Here is a 14731-nt window from a genome sequence, read left to right on the forward strand (position 1 = left end):
GCTAATGACTGAAGATAGGTTACACATTGCCATCTAGTATTTGTGGATTTAAACACAACACAAAAGAACCACTGTCTGCTGTGAATCTTTGCATGTAAACTATTAATTAAAAATTGCTATTGTGTTTTTGAGAATCAAGACAGTTTCACAAACATGATATTGCAAGACTCAAGTGCATCAATATTTTCTTACAACGAGTCTCCAGGATCTGGTCATTTTGGTTGACAAAAACCCTCAGATGCCTCCAGCTAGGTTTTTACTGTCATCTGCCAGGACAGATCTTCAGGACATCTGCAGATGTTGCAATAGCTGTGGAGCCCATTACAATCCTCTGGATCAGTCGCATGCTCAGCTGTAACCATTTCCTGTTGGGGCTCCTAAGGAGTGAGTAGGGACGGACATTTAGGAAATAAGATACTTTGTGTTTTATATTTATAGTTCACTGGGGTGTTGGGGTGACATCATCAAACTTGTGTATTATGTGTAATATGTAGCATTTCATTACAAATTATTAAATAAGGTTACATTGTTCTGAGAGTTTACAGTGGTGCCCATGCTCGATGATTATGCTCGCAAAGTTACAAAGTTTGCTGCCATAGGTTGCAAAGTGCACACAAATTACGTACAAGAACAGAAAAAGAGGAAATTATGTTTTAAATGCATTGCACATATTAATATAGGAAATCAGCCAACAGTTCCCATATCATTGGATCCCTAGTTGTATGATATTTTGAGATCAATAAACAGTACTACAAACAACATTTTTAGAATTTCTATAACAAATGTGACTCTGCACTAAAGAATATGGCAACCATTATTATTGTCTAAATGATTTATTTAAGGTTTATTGAGAGAAAGACGAGTATTAAAAGTTACACAAACGATTAATCGATTGTTCCATATAATTTACTTGGATTCCTCATGTTGGTTTAGTGTTCTTCAAATGACAAACAGTAACAATGATAAAAAAAATAAAAAAAAAACCTTAAAAAAAAGACAGTTTGACAAGTACCTTCGTGAAAACGTAACATACATCAAACAAAATGAAATCTGAACCAGTTTAAGTTGATTACTGTTCCATATAATGGAGAAAAAATCTTGAGAAATGTTTGCTTTTGATCGACATCAGTCCAAGCTTATGGAAAACAAGTAAATGCTAGGCTACAACTCCTTCCTCAGAAAAACATTACAAAAGATGCAGAAAACAATCCATTATGAAAATTAAAAATTCATAATGGCATAGCTTTGTCAAAACACCTAAAAATGAAACAAGAACACACATTAGCACATCCTTCAGTCAGCTGCTATTTGTCATACAGTCACAATCTTTTATTTAACTGTCCTCCTTTTTGCATCACCACAAACAAGACTGTGTAGATAGTTGACTACCTATTATATGCTGCACACACAAACATAGTAAGGCTTTAGAAAACAAACAGTACTTTAGAAGGAAAATATTATCCCTCACTAGATAGACAGCTTATGAATTTCTGACAGAGATACATAAGAAAACATAACATAAGGAGAAGGGAAACAAGGAGAAGACGGAGAAGGGGTTTAAAATAAATTTTAAAAAACTGACTTGTGTTGCTTCAAATGTAACTGAGCAAAGCTCAGCAAACAGTTCTTCAGCTAGCAGCTTTCTACACGAGTAGGATATTCTTAAGAGGCTCTGTCGTATTCTCATTACCTTATAGCACATCTTTATCTGAGGCAGACTTTCACATTATAAAGAGCATTTATGTAATAGAGAGACTTACCTAAGCTATTATTTTGGCATGAATGTTGTTAAAGGTAACAATAATCCATAGCAATTTCACATCATTCACTGCAATTTTAAATATGTGTAAGACTTATTAGATTCTCTATTTAAAACAATAGACATATAGTGTGTTACCATTTTAACCATAAACATCTATCTAACTTCATAAAAGACAGGAAAGCCCAATCAGAATACAGTGGGTTTTGCCATGTAAATAAGGGCATACTCTCTGATCTAAAGTACTATGATTGTCCAATAAGCACACACTGCACACATACTGTGAGAAGATGAAAGACAGGTAGGATTTCTAACAGGAGACTTACCATACAAGAGGATTGCGAGAGCTACCATAAGGCTGGAAAACATATATACGTTTAATGTTACATCACCAACTAAACTATATATGTGTATGTGAGCGTGTGTGTGTGTGTACGAGTGTGTATACTCCAATCTCAGTATTTAGCTGCAAATTATATTGCACAAGTAAATGAACATGTGAGGAATATTCAAATAGGAAAGAATAAATGTTTCATATGAGATTTTGCCACTACACTATTACATCTGGACAAAGTCCAGAATTTAATCCTAACCAGTGGGCTTACATGGTGTTTTATAACAGCTTTACAAAATTGTTAATTGTAATGTCAGGGTATTTAAAATGGCAACCACATAAAGTCTATGAATAATGAATATTTAAAATTTACAGTCAAAATGATTCCTCAATGATGTTTCCTCAGTGCTTGCAATGACAGTACCACATGCAGAGTAAAAAAAAAATATTACAGAAAAATGAGGAGTATGTTACTACTTCAACCACAGACCATTCATGCAATGCCATCGCCAAGTCCATCAAATGTGAACACCACTTAAGACACTTACCAAAAGCACCAATCTTTTTTTTTTTTTAAAAAGTTACAGTACAAAAGAACAATTCAAGTCCATAATTTCGTCTCACTTTCCTTCCAGTCTTGTATTGCACACCTTACAGTCTGATGTCCTTACTGCACCTGGAATACATTGATCTTACTGGTGTTCTTCAGTGTCTGTCTGCGGTTGCAGAACCAAACTCGCACCACCTCCCTATCATAATTAAGCTCCTTGGCAATTTCTGTTATCTCCTGGCCAGTTGGAAGGGCATTTTTCTCAAAGTAGGTATTCAGGACCTCAATGGCCTGTGGTGTGAAGCTGGTACGGCGTTTGCGCTTCTTGGATGGCTCCCCACCCACAAACTCCATCAGGTTCTGCTGACCTTTCTGGTTCCACAGTTCTGCTTCAGCCAGCCAACGCTCCAAAACAGGCTTCAGCTTCTGGGCACTCTTGGGTGTGATGTCAAGCTTTTCAAATCTGTGGGGAACAAAAGGTAAGAGTGAGGATGAAGGTTAGACTGAGAGAAATAAGGGCTCCAGCCATCTGTGTATAACTGATACAGTGAGATGGAGAATGCACAGTGAAAGAGAGAGAAAGAGACTGACCTGCAGATAGCAGACTGGCTGTAAGCTGGTCCTTCAGTAGCTGTGAGAGCCTGACCAACTTGTGTTTGGGTCAGACCCAAGGAGAGCCGTCGGATCTTAAAATTCTTGGCAAACTCTCGGATCTCTTCCAGGTTAATGCCCTCTTCTTCAGTCACACTGGACTGTGGCTCTGGACAAAAAAAGAAAAACCTTCAGCATCCAGTGGCCTATCTAGCACTGCATGGTATACAAAAAATATATCATACTGGATTTATACTGCATTTATTTTGCTGCATAACATGACTGTGATATGCAATATATTAAGTCATACTCAAGAACCCTTAATGTGACCTGGATAAACAATACCTAAATGTTTTTGATCAAAATAATGAATCATAACATCTTGTTTCATCCGAACTTTTGTAAAACTCATCTAGTACATGTGAGAATTGGTTACGATGCGCACAGCACACAAAGGCTTACTTACATATTGCAAACATTAGCAATGTAACTATTGCAAAGTTCAAAACTGTGATAGAGATTATATAATGCAGCCTAACCACAAACAAGACCTGGATCAGTTATCAACAAGTCAGGATGCACCTTAAGCTAACAACACACTACAATAATAAAATAAAGATCTTTTTAGCTTTTCCCATATATGCAAACAGGTCATAAACAAATAACTACACTCAGAAATATGCAGGTTTTTCTGATTAGAAAGAGAATAAATACACATACTGCTGACAAGCTGGCCAACAGTGGGCATTTCTGCACAAGCAATAGGAAGAGCTGATGAGATAGAGGAGGCCAATTTTCCTGCAGAGGGCTGCGGGGCAATCACCACTGGAGATTGGGCAACTGTTACAATGGGACCCTGAACAGAGATATATATATATATATATATATATATATATATATAAAAATCACATTTTGAAGAAGTGTTATATGATGCAGCTCTATTTTTATCACTTAAGTAAAAAAAAAAAAAAAAAATCTATTTGGGAAAATAAGCCACAATACTAAAAGATGCACAAAACTGAATCTCATATGAAAGTACCTCATTTATTAATTGCATATTGATCATTTAGTAATATGTAGGCACATGCCATATCACACCTGTGTAGTGGTCTTGAGTGACATCGGGCCTGTGACTTTAGGCAGGACAGTAGAGCTGCTGGGGGTGGTGGTGGCAGCGGCAGCAGCCGCTGTGTTTCCTAAGGTGGCTATGATCTGGCCCTGGGAGTTCAGCAGCAGCTGAGGGGCCATAGTCTGCACTTGCAGACCCTGACCAGGTAATGCAGGTGCTGCAGTTGCTCCAGCCAGTGATGCAGGGTTTACAAGCAAAGGTAGAGTGCCTAACACCTAGAGACAAGATAATAAACTCCACTTATTTATATGCTGATTTTTTTTTTTTTTAAAGAAAAGTGCTTACATGACATTCTACTGTAAAAAGACTGGGCATGCTCACTGAATGACAGGCGAAGTAGGCATACAAAAGTGCTGCATTGTTTAAGATATTTTAATTACTACTATACTAATATAATTTAACATACTTGTATATTAGGTGCTAGTTGTCTTCTATGTAACATGTGTTCACTCACCTGACCCTGTGCATTGGTGATGATCTGGCTGGTGAGTCCTGCCACATTGGACATGGCGCTAGTGATGATGGGAGTTGTAGTCAGAGAGCTGATGAACTGTGGTTGGGCACCCAAGGAAGCAGCACTGATCTGACAGTCAGAAACATAGATGGAAACATGTCAAACAAGTAGGTCTATTACATCTGAACTGTAACTTCCTTGTGTAAATTAAAATACAGAATTCATCTCAACAGAAGTAAAAATGAGATGACCCAAAACACTATGACCACATTGTGCTGTTTGTTCTCTGCATGCCTCAAAAGAGCCATCACCCTCCAAGGGGTGGAATCTACAAGCCCTTTAAAAGGTGCCTTGTGATACCTGGCATCAAGATGTTGTTTGTAAAGTGGAACCAAAGTGGAGTGTCTTTTTCTCACAGTACATCCTGGTGCCATCACTTCCCCAGTTAAACGGTGTACACATACCTGGCCCAGCCATGAAGTTTAAAAAAAAAAAAAAAAAAGCAGGACTCAGACCAGGTTACCTTCTTCCATTGCTCCAAGGTCCAGATCCGATGTTTGTGTGCCCTATGTAGGCCCTTTTAACAGCTGACAGGGGTTAGCATGAGCACTCTGACCAGACTATGGCTACATAGCCCCATATGAAGCAGAGTGTGATGCACTGTGTTGTAACACATTCCTCCCTTAACCCTCAATAAAATGTCTATGACTTGTGCCACAGTAATCTTTCTGTTGGTTCAGACTACTTAGAACTGCGATGTGCATTAGGTGCCCAATAACCTGTCACCGATTCATTTGTCCCTACTGGGACCACTATTGGTAGGTACTCACCTCTGCTGACTGGGAACACCCCACAAGCTTTGCTGTTTTGGAGATGGTCCTTGACATGCACCATTGTTACGAGGTAATTAATATTATTTGCTTTATCTGTGGTGATCATGTTTTGACTCTACAGTGTATATCACAGTATACTAAACACAGGCAACATGTGCAATATCCATCCATCCATCCATTTTCCAAGCCGCTTCTCCGTCAGGGTCGCGGGGGGATGCTGGAGCCTATCCCAGCAGTCTTCGGGCGAAAGGCAGGATACACCCCGGACAGGTCGCCAGTCCATCGCAGGGCAGACAGACAGACACAGACAGTCACTCACACACTCACACCTAGGGGCAATTTAGCATGTCCAATTGGCCTGACTGCATGTCTTTGGACTGTGGGAGGAAACCGGAGAACCCGGAGGAAACCCACGCAGACACGGGGAGAACATGCAAACTCCACACAGAGAGGACCCCAGTCGCCCGGCCGGGGAATCGAACCCAGGCCCTCCTCGCTATGAGGCGACAGTGCTACCCACCACGCCACCGTGCCGCCCCATGTGCAATATTGAGGTGCAAAATAAACCAGAAAAACTGTACAGCCACAATTTAAAAATACTATCCAAGAAAGAATTCAACATGGTAGAATGGGGCACAACCTACCATACTGTTTTTTGCTAAATAATGAAACATATACATTTCTGCTCCAAATTAAACAAACTTTGTTTCAAATGCCTGTCATTTGTGAACATTTTAGCCAAACGTGGCAGGAATGTTAGAACTCTATAGGTGGGGTTAATGACAGCAGACTGAGAGCTTAGTTGTAACATTTGAAGGAAAAGTCTGGTAAACAGAATTGATTTAGAACAATTATACACTGTTTGAACCTACCAAGCTTCCCAGCCTATATATAAAAATACATGCATCAAAATAAAAGAGGCAGTCAAAAAGTGGCAAATTTATTTTTAGCCACAAAGTAGAACAGCAAATATCAACATAAAGCGGTCACATTACAACTAACCTAACCATGTGGAGGCTGTACTTTAGCTTTGCTAGTTCTAAATGTGAGCTGTTTATATAACTGTCAGTTTTATAACAGTGCTATATTGTAGCCACTAGGAGTGTAATTAAAATAACAAATAACTATGAGAAGTTATACACATAACCCAGTAACTGAAAATGAAAATTTGTGATGTAAAAAAGTTACTTAAAAGGCACAAAAGTGGTCTTCATGTCTAAAACATGAAAATGTGCCAATTGCTGTTGTTGGTTTTTGACAGAATCTGAATATGCCTGTTGCCCTTTACATTGTATGCTCAGAATTACTTGGGAAAAAAAGTCTGGTTCCATTGACTTACATTAAAAGTGGAAAGTTTTTTTTTCCTTCTCCTGTAAAATTATTTATAGTAATTTTCTTCCAACAACAGCGAAATAGTGATCTGCCAGAAATAGAAGATGGCTGAAGGCATATTGTAGTTGATCCTGTTTGATATACAAAATAAAACAACATAAAACTAAATTTACTTCATTTTACCTCATGTCAGGTTGTGCTCTGTACTCCCCAGTACACAATTTAAAACTAGACCAGGAATGAACTCCCAGCATCGCAAGTTTTCAAACACTGACAATCAGGCAAAACCATTTAACCCTTTAGGGCATTTAACATCATTCTAAATCTCGTTTTACTGAAACACACAGTTGGTACCTACAGTTTGCTCAGAAGTACATATAGCAATGTAATTCAGTGTGACTGTGATATCAGTCAAATTATGCACCCATAGCCAATATATGCGGTCCAGAGCCATAGCATTAGATCATGTGAGATGCACAGCAACTTTCTAACTTACAATGGCAGGGTTGATGGTGAGGCCAGCTGTCTGGATTGCTGCGACAGAGGCATTGGCCTCAGAGACCTTGTGCACAGCTGAAGCTGCAGTAGCAGCAGCCACCTGCGCAGTGCTGGCTGGGCTGGCCTGAGTCGGAGTCTGCTGCACAGCTGCTTGCACTGACTGCAGCGTAGCCGCTTGGGTCTGCAAGACTGTCTGTGCAGGTCCCTGAAGCTGAGGCTGGACCGAGTTCAGAACAGTTGCAGCTGCAGTGGGAGAACAAAGAGGCACAGAACACTTCAAACATCTGCCACTCTATTGGTTAAGCCTATCACCATACAGAAGCCCTTAAAGCAACAACTCTGGCATGTTATGTCGTTTTCCATGTAACCTCTTAAAATGATCAAACACTGAACAGCTGAGTGATCAAAAGCTATTGTAATCTTTCTCCATACAAGGAAAGATTAAGTACATGCTAGAAACCTGTGGGTATTATGGTCTCTCACCAATTTCCTCATGCATATGTTCATTAGGAATGGGTATGAGCTGACATACAGTACTACGCAAAAGTCACGAGTCCAGCCTTTCATTTGTTTAATTTGCGGCCAAAATGACCATTAAAGTACTAGTTATTCATTTTTCAGCTTCAGGAAAAAAGACAAAGCATATAAAACATGAAATTCCAGAAGCCCTTACAACTAAACATAATCTCAATTTTTTGTATTTAGCATGTCCGCCCCTTGTCTTTATTACAGTTTCCATTATTTTCGGAAGATTTCCTTTCAGTTTTTCAAAGAAATCTACAGGGATATTTTTCAGGCAATATTCAGTATTACAAGTTGGTTGCATTTTCTGCTTCTCACAATCCAAAAAAAATAATCAATTAATGTATTAATGTAATTAATTAATTAATGTATCAACCTTTAGGAAACACTTAGAATGATGCTCATTTACATTGTAGCCAAGCAAGTTTAAACAGGAATTGAAAACATTACAATTAAATAATTAAACAGTTTTAATTTAAATCAATAAAAAAAACAATCAAGACTAACAAGACTAAACAAACAAAGAAAATGTATTTAAAAATGAATAAAGTGAATAAAAACTCAAGAAACAGAGATGAAACTGAAATAGTAGAACTAATATTAAATAAAACAGTAGTGGGCAAAATAGTGGGCTGAGCACAGAGCACCCTCTAAAGAAAAAACAACCAGTGAGTCTCCCACCCCATGGCTTAAGAGAACCAACCAACTTTTTCATACTGTATGAAGTGATGACTGTGGTAAGGGTCTCCAGTAATGCATCTCAGAGCAGAGTGATAGAGTAAATCTAGTGATTTATAGCTATTGGAATGGAACTCGTCTCCAAGATCCTTTTCGCAGTATGCTCTGGGAAGCATCTTATTTTGGAACAAGTATCCAAGCTTTTGCCTACATTTACTGACTAACTTATTAATGTGACATATAAATGTACATTTATTTACATTATGTCAAGGTCATATATTAGGTGTCTCTCTCAATGCTGTATCCCGACAGGGTGCTGATATTCAGAGTGATAAAATCAATGTTGGGGGCTTTGGAAAACAGCATGCATTTACTTTTCTTTGCATTTAAATCTAGTGTATGCTTCTACATAGCAATCTGTAAGGCGCTGAAGTAACACTGAAGTTTTTCTACTTCAGCCGGACAATACAGAACAGTATGATCTACACACAGGTGCACAAAATCATAACTATATAAATTAAATAAGATTGGACCAAGGACTAAACCTTGCGACATGCATTAAAAAGAGACTGGAAAAAGAGCAAAATTTGACACAGGAGCTACACTGTGCACAGTGAGAAAATGTAGAAAACCTCTTTATTAGGAGGATACATCTGTACCTTGGTCTTAAAACTGGAAGGATGGAAGAGTTAGAGTTACAAAAAACAAGGACGTTCACAAGCGAAACATAAAATATTGTGCTTTTGTACCATTTTTTATTTAAAATAGATCAAATATAATTTACTAATCACTACTATCTGTTTTTATCATCATTTCACATACTGTCCCAACTTTCTGAGAATTTGGTTTGTACTATGGACCAAGGACTTTGCTTATGTTCATTGTATTACACATAAGTCATAACAATCTTTTGCAGTGCAACACCTTACCTTGCAGGCCAGCAAAAGGCAGTTTGATAAGTCCTCCAGCTGGGCCAGCTGCAGCAAGGCCAGGCAGAGTGGCCACAGTAGCCGTTGGGAAGGTAAGTACAGCCAGTCCACCCTGACCACCTACTGAGCTAGCCATACTGATAGGGATCAGCAGAGGCTGGCCCAGAGAGCCCTGCTGAGCCATCATGCCAGTCATCAGAGTAGTCAGGCCATCCTGGGTCAGAACCTTAAGTGGAAAAAATAAAGATATTTTCACAGAGAACAGACTTTAACCCTACCAGACCAGCCACTGGTGATTTAGACATATTTAGACATTTTTTAATCTACTGGCTCTAGTAGGTTGTTTATGAACCAATATCTCCAATTATAGTGTAAATTGTTTACTGAGTGACGTGCATCATTGGCTAAGATTGGGCTGATGTTAAAACATAATGCATATAACACTTGATGGTAAATGACTGTTAAAAAACTGCAAGGTGTGGAGAAGCGGAACAGCATTGACTTTCATTTTTTTTTATTGACTGAATGGTGTTAAAGTTTAACTTAAACTTTATCTTGCTAACTTAATCTTGCTGTAAATAATTATTTATAGCTTACCTGTGGACAAGCCTGGACTGTGATAGGCATGGTGGTCTGTGGCTGGGGCAGAGAAACACTTATAGGGGCTGCAACAGTCTGAACTGCTGGGGCTGTAGTCTCAGTAGAAACTGTGGGAGTGGACATAAGGGAGGCTTACCTCAATGAATCGCTGTGATCGCAAGAGGATAGAATAGAAGCTTGCATTTAGGCACTGGATTAGCTATTGCTCTCTCACCAGAGGCTGTGGTACTGGATGCTGCTGGACCGTCCTGAATGCCACCATCAGCTGGCTCTAAAGTTAAACCTCCTCTGTCCTCTCGTCCTGGCTCCACTTTGACATCAGCCCCTGAGGAGGGCAGAGCAGCATCCACTTCCACTTCCAGCACTCGAATGGTCTCATGACCAGACATGACAATAACCTGGAGACGAGTGAGCAAGTGGCGTTGTTGTACGTTACGCTACCTACTCTTTTGTGATTCTTTTTGTGAACTTGTGGAACTGTGTAAAGAGATGAAACATCTATAGGCTAAATTTTTAATTGTGAAGTCCATATTTGATGTGAAAGACAATACCTAATGAGGTAATTACATCGCAACACTTTTACCATGACACAAAGCATAAGCATGAAGGACAAAAGCAGCACAGAAGCAAAAACAAAAGACATGGAGCAGGGCTCATCTAGGTGGCTTTGCAGAAGGACAGTGAATGCATACCTGGTTGTCTCGAGCAGGTAAAGTCAAATTGCAGGAATCTAACAGCTGAAAAAACACTTCTGCAGTCAGACAGTGAATGGCTAAGGAGAACAGAAAGGCCAAGCACATGTTAGGGCACAATGAACCTATGAAACGAGGACACAAAAGGAATAGACATGAGTATAGGGAACCAAAAATAAGAGCATCTGCCCAAACCCAGCTTAAGCAATGCTTTCTGCAATGCCCCATCAAGAGAAGATTGCTTGAGCTTGCTTTATGATAAATGCATAGGACAGCACCAAAGTGAAAATGCACAGATATGTAGAAGCATGATGCAAACCTCAGGGAGCTTTGTGAGATATCCAATGGAATTTTATTATGTGCTTACAAGCATGGAAATTATAATGGAAATTGTGACATGGTAAATCTTTGCAAAAAACAAAAAGCTGAGTGTTGCATTGGAACAGAGTATGTGTTTGGGAATTTATCAAAGGTCAAAGTGACACCTGCTCATTGACAGTGAGTGGAGCATCGCTTGCAGGGAGGTCCTCCGAGTCCATGGTACAGTTTGGCTTCTATCACAGGTCACAGGTTTGCCATGATGACTGAAGAAAGCATGCCCTGGCTATGAAATTACCTGAAGTAAGAAATAAGAGCATTGCTGATTCTGAACTGCGGCACCACTTCATGTTCAAGACACAACATTTTAATGTCAGACACAATCCAAGCTCTGGCAATTAGGCTTACACTAAAAATGCTCCCAAAAACTCATCATAACCCCTTTGAGGGCGTAGTGGTAAGGGGAGGCGTCTCAAACACTTTTGGATAAAGAAGGAAAACATTCAACTCTAACAAAACTCTGCAACCTCTCAAATTCAATGCACTTCGTCTAGATTATATGGTGCTGAATTATGTAACCACATGAGGCACCAGTGCTCACTAACACAGCTTGATTCATGAGCACACGAGGGGCACATTTCAAAGCGCAAATCTACTAGAAGCTGTTTTAGCCACAGAATGGCTATGCTGTTAGCATTCAAGTCGTGCTACGGTGTTATTGTTGTTGAAGGCATGAGGGGGTGTGAGCTGGCGAAATGTGAGCTTTCAGACTAGCACGAATTCAATCGTACGTTATTAGCTTAAAAACAATAGGGCATTATGCAAGCACTGCGGAACAGCATTTTCATATAAAGCGGCCTGCGAGGGCCGTCGCTATGGTATGTTTTATTGTGAGACCAACTCAGGTCTAATGATAGACCACCATCAAATGCATAGACTTCAACACTCGCAGGAGAATGTCACGGAGGACACATGGTTCAAAGGCACGACGCATTCCGCTTCTTCATCTGTCAAAACTTGAGCAGGTGTTGCAGCCCTCCTTCCCCCGCGCTTGCAGCCTTTTCACAATATAAAAAAAACTATCGCACTTGCTTCGGGGACCAAACGTACGTCTTTAACAGGCTCCTTATAGTCGTTCTCCTCACATGCCATGCCTTGGGACTGCATTTATGTATTTCCTTTCTCTTTATCATAAATATATAAATTATGCTAATTAAGACCATTGCATATTAACAAAAAAACTCGTTTTCTATCGCCCCTTGGTCACGCAAAGCGAAAAAGCATGCTCAAACGCAATCACATTCACAACTTACCCGTGAAATTTCGGTTAATTTCTTTGTTTCTCCTCCTTCTCCGAGCTTTGCCACAGTTTGTTTTAGACATACATAATTAAAAATTCATCTCACAGCTTCCAGACGGGCGCTATGGCTGCACACAAAAGAGCTATTTGCATTGATAAGGAGGCTCGGCAGCGCCGCGAACCTCCTTTACTTAATATTTAATGATGCCTACCCTCGCTAACTATCGCGCAGGGAAACTTGGTGCACCTGAGGGATCAAGAGAAAGGGTTATCTCCAGAAATGTCCCCCAAAATTAACAGATTTTTGCTCTTTTGCACTACGTCATGAACATAATTTATGCAGGCCGAGTCTTGAATTGAAAAAATGTCGCTCGCTCAAACATAGCGAAAGCTATGGCTGCCTTAAAGAGACAGTACTCCTGTTTCCAAACGGTGACGGTGTCGGTCTGAAGGACTAGTGGAACAGTCTGCAAATATATTTGAAGGATAAAGTTTGGACATGTATGGTAATGTTCCAGTAACCTCCAGACAATAATGACCCAAAAAAGTCAATAAATAATTTTTGGATTTGCATTTGCACTAAAGTCTCGTGATCGTAGAGAAAAAAAAAAGATAAAAAGCTCCTCAACAGAGTTCCCTGGAAAAATTATAACGGGACTTCTTAGTACATTCAGCTTCTTTCAGCACATAAACTTAAATTTATTTACAGTTGAACTGTATTTATTACATTTGGTCTAAAAAAATGCTAAAGCCTGAATGCAAAGTGTGGCAACAGGAAAGTAGCCCAGATGTTGTCACCAATCAAACAAAGGAACCAGCAATATGCAGTACAGACTCCTTCTCTCAGAAATATACCTTTTAAAAAAAAATTAAACAGTACATGTAACTGGGTAAATACCTAATGGCTACCCATGTCTGGACTTACCTCACCCTTTGGTAATTTAAATACATTGTTTTAAGTTCCTGTTTAAGACTCCTGCTGTATGCACAATAATAGTTTGACATCTAGTGGCCATCTTTAAAATAGTCCAGAAAGAGCAAAACACTGAAATCCTCAATTTATACACCTCTGTGATCAGCTTTGCCTCTAAGCTTAGAATGCTGATATTAGGAGTTGGAAAGCTAATCTACTGTAAATGGGCACCTTCTGTCAGCACGACAAGATTGAAAAAAACAACGGATCACCTGATTTTCTGTCATTTCTGTCATGTTTTAACTCATTTTAGGTGTCAGGCATATCTGAAAAGAAACACACATTGGCCTACATTGAGCTCCAGAAACATAACATGCACTTGTTTTAGTTGCTATCACCACGAGAACAGCAAGTAACCAGCTGTAACTGTATTTGACACACAAAGATGCCCTAAAAGTTACCTGCTAAAGAGTCCTTCAAAGATACAAGACTTCTGTGATTACAGACTGTCACCCAACAAGCTGAATGTATGTTGTTGGATATCCCCCATGATGAGACCCAAGACCAGAGCACACACTTTATAACAGCACCAGAGCTGTTAAGTAACATTCTGAATATTAGTGCATATTATTATACAGGCTGGATCAGAGTGATGCAGCTTCTGTGGATTTACACAAGTTCAGTGACACTGACATCATGTCTACCAGAAGGTGAAGAGCATTTAGAAGTGTTTTGTCAAAACTGTTATCAGAAAAGGCCACAAAAAAAGAAAGAAAATGGTGCAGGGTAGCTTTAATTTGGTGTTGTCACTATAAAACTAAACTGTTGGCTACGGGCAGTAGAGACAGAAACAGTGATTGCACTTACACTTGCAGAGAACACGGTTATTTTCATGTTTATCCTAAATTCATTTTACTACATGTATTTTTCATTGTGAAAAAGGGTTAAGGGAGTTGCAGCATGTCTCACACACTAATCTTTCTCTCTGTTGCAGAGCCAGCTGGCGAAAACCACCATTTGCATGCATTAGCAGCATATTGCCATGGAGCTCAAAGGCGAACTGGGATTGCTGAATACAGGCGAATTTGTAATTAGCCTCAAATCAGCCACTAGCCTGCTTAAAGAGGGAAGACTTGCCTTGAATAAAATAGATAAATAAAAAAAAATAAAAACATAAATATACAACCACAGATGACATCTAAAACAAATGTGCTATTTTAGATACAAAATATCATGCCATATGTAATATACTCTGAATACTTCAATATGCCTAAATAATTCAGATTTTTATGATTTGAG

At 39.3% G+C, this 14731-nt stretch overlaps 1 protein-coding gene across 3 annotated transcripts; it reads right to left on the minus strand.

The window, feature by feature from the left end:
* Positions 1 to 825: 825 nt before the first annotated feature.
* Positions 826 to 12883, minus strand: pou6f1 (POU class 6 homeobox 1). 3 transcript variants are annotated; one of them, XM_017694209.2, is made up of 11 exons: positions 12533 to 12883; positions 11387 to 11517; positions 10424 to 10607; positions 10207 to 10316; positions 9610 to 9835; positions 7479 to 7723; positions 4818 to 4946; positions 4333 to 4578; positions 3955 to 4090; positions 3235 to 3403; positions 826 to 3106 (listed from the first exon to the last, which is right to left on the minus strand). In XM_017694209.2, exons 2-11 carry the CDS (start codon positions 11438 to 11440, stop codon positions 2761 to 2763), a joined length of 1845 nt encoding a protein of 614 aa, XP_017549698.1. In that variant the 5' UTR covers positions 11441 to 11517; positions 12533 to 12883; the 3' UTR covers positions 826 to 2760. The 3 variants fall into 3 exon arrangements, with proteins under 3 accessions (XP_017549698.1, XP_017549699.1, XP_037397435.1); XM_017694210.2 differs by lacking the exon at positions 12533 to 12883 and adding an exon at positions 12330 to 12391; XM_037541538.1 differs by lacking the exon at positions 12533 to 12883 and adding an exon at positions 10902 to 10981 and having other exon boundaries at positions 11387 to 11511.
* Positions 12884 to 14731: the final 1848 nt, after the last annotated feature.

This window comes from Pygocentrus nattereri, chromosome 9 (genome assembly GCF_015220715.1).
Source record: "Pygocentrus nattereri isolate fPygNat1 chromosome 9, fPygNat1.pri, whole genome shotgun sequence".
NCBI lineage: Eukaryota > Metazoa > Chordata > Actinopteri > Characiformes > Serrasalmidae > Pygocentrus > Pygocentrus nattereri.

Bases quoted from the DNA above. Each gene is read 5' to 3' on its own strand.
- pou6f1 (XM_017694209.2), bottom strand. From the start codon at position 11,440: ATGGACTCGGAGGACCTCCCTGCAAGCGATGCTCCACTCACTGTCAAT. The intron at 10,608-11,386 runs GTGTCACTTTGA...ACTCGTCTCCAG, and splicing joins CACTCACTGTCAATGAGCAG to GTTATTGTCATGTCTGGTCA. The intron at 4,579-4,817 runs GTGAGTGAACAC...TCTTGTCTCTAG, and splicing joins TCACCAATGCACAGGGTCAG to GTGTTAGGCACTCTACCTTT.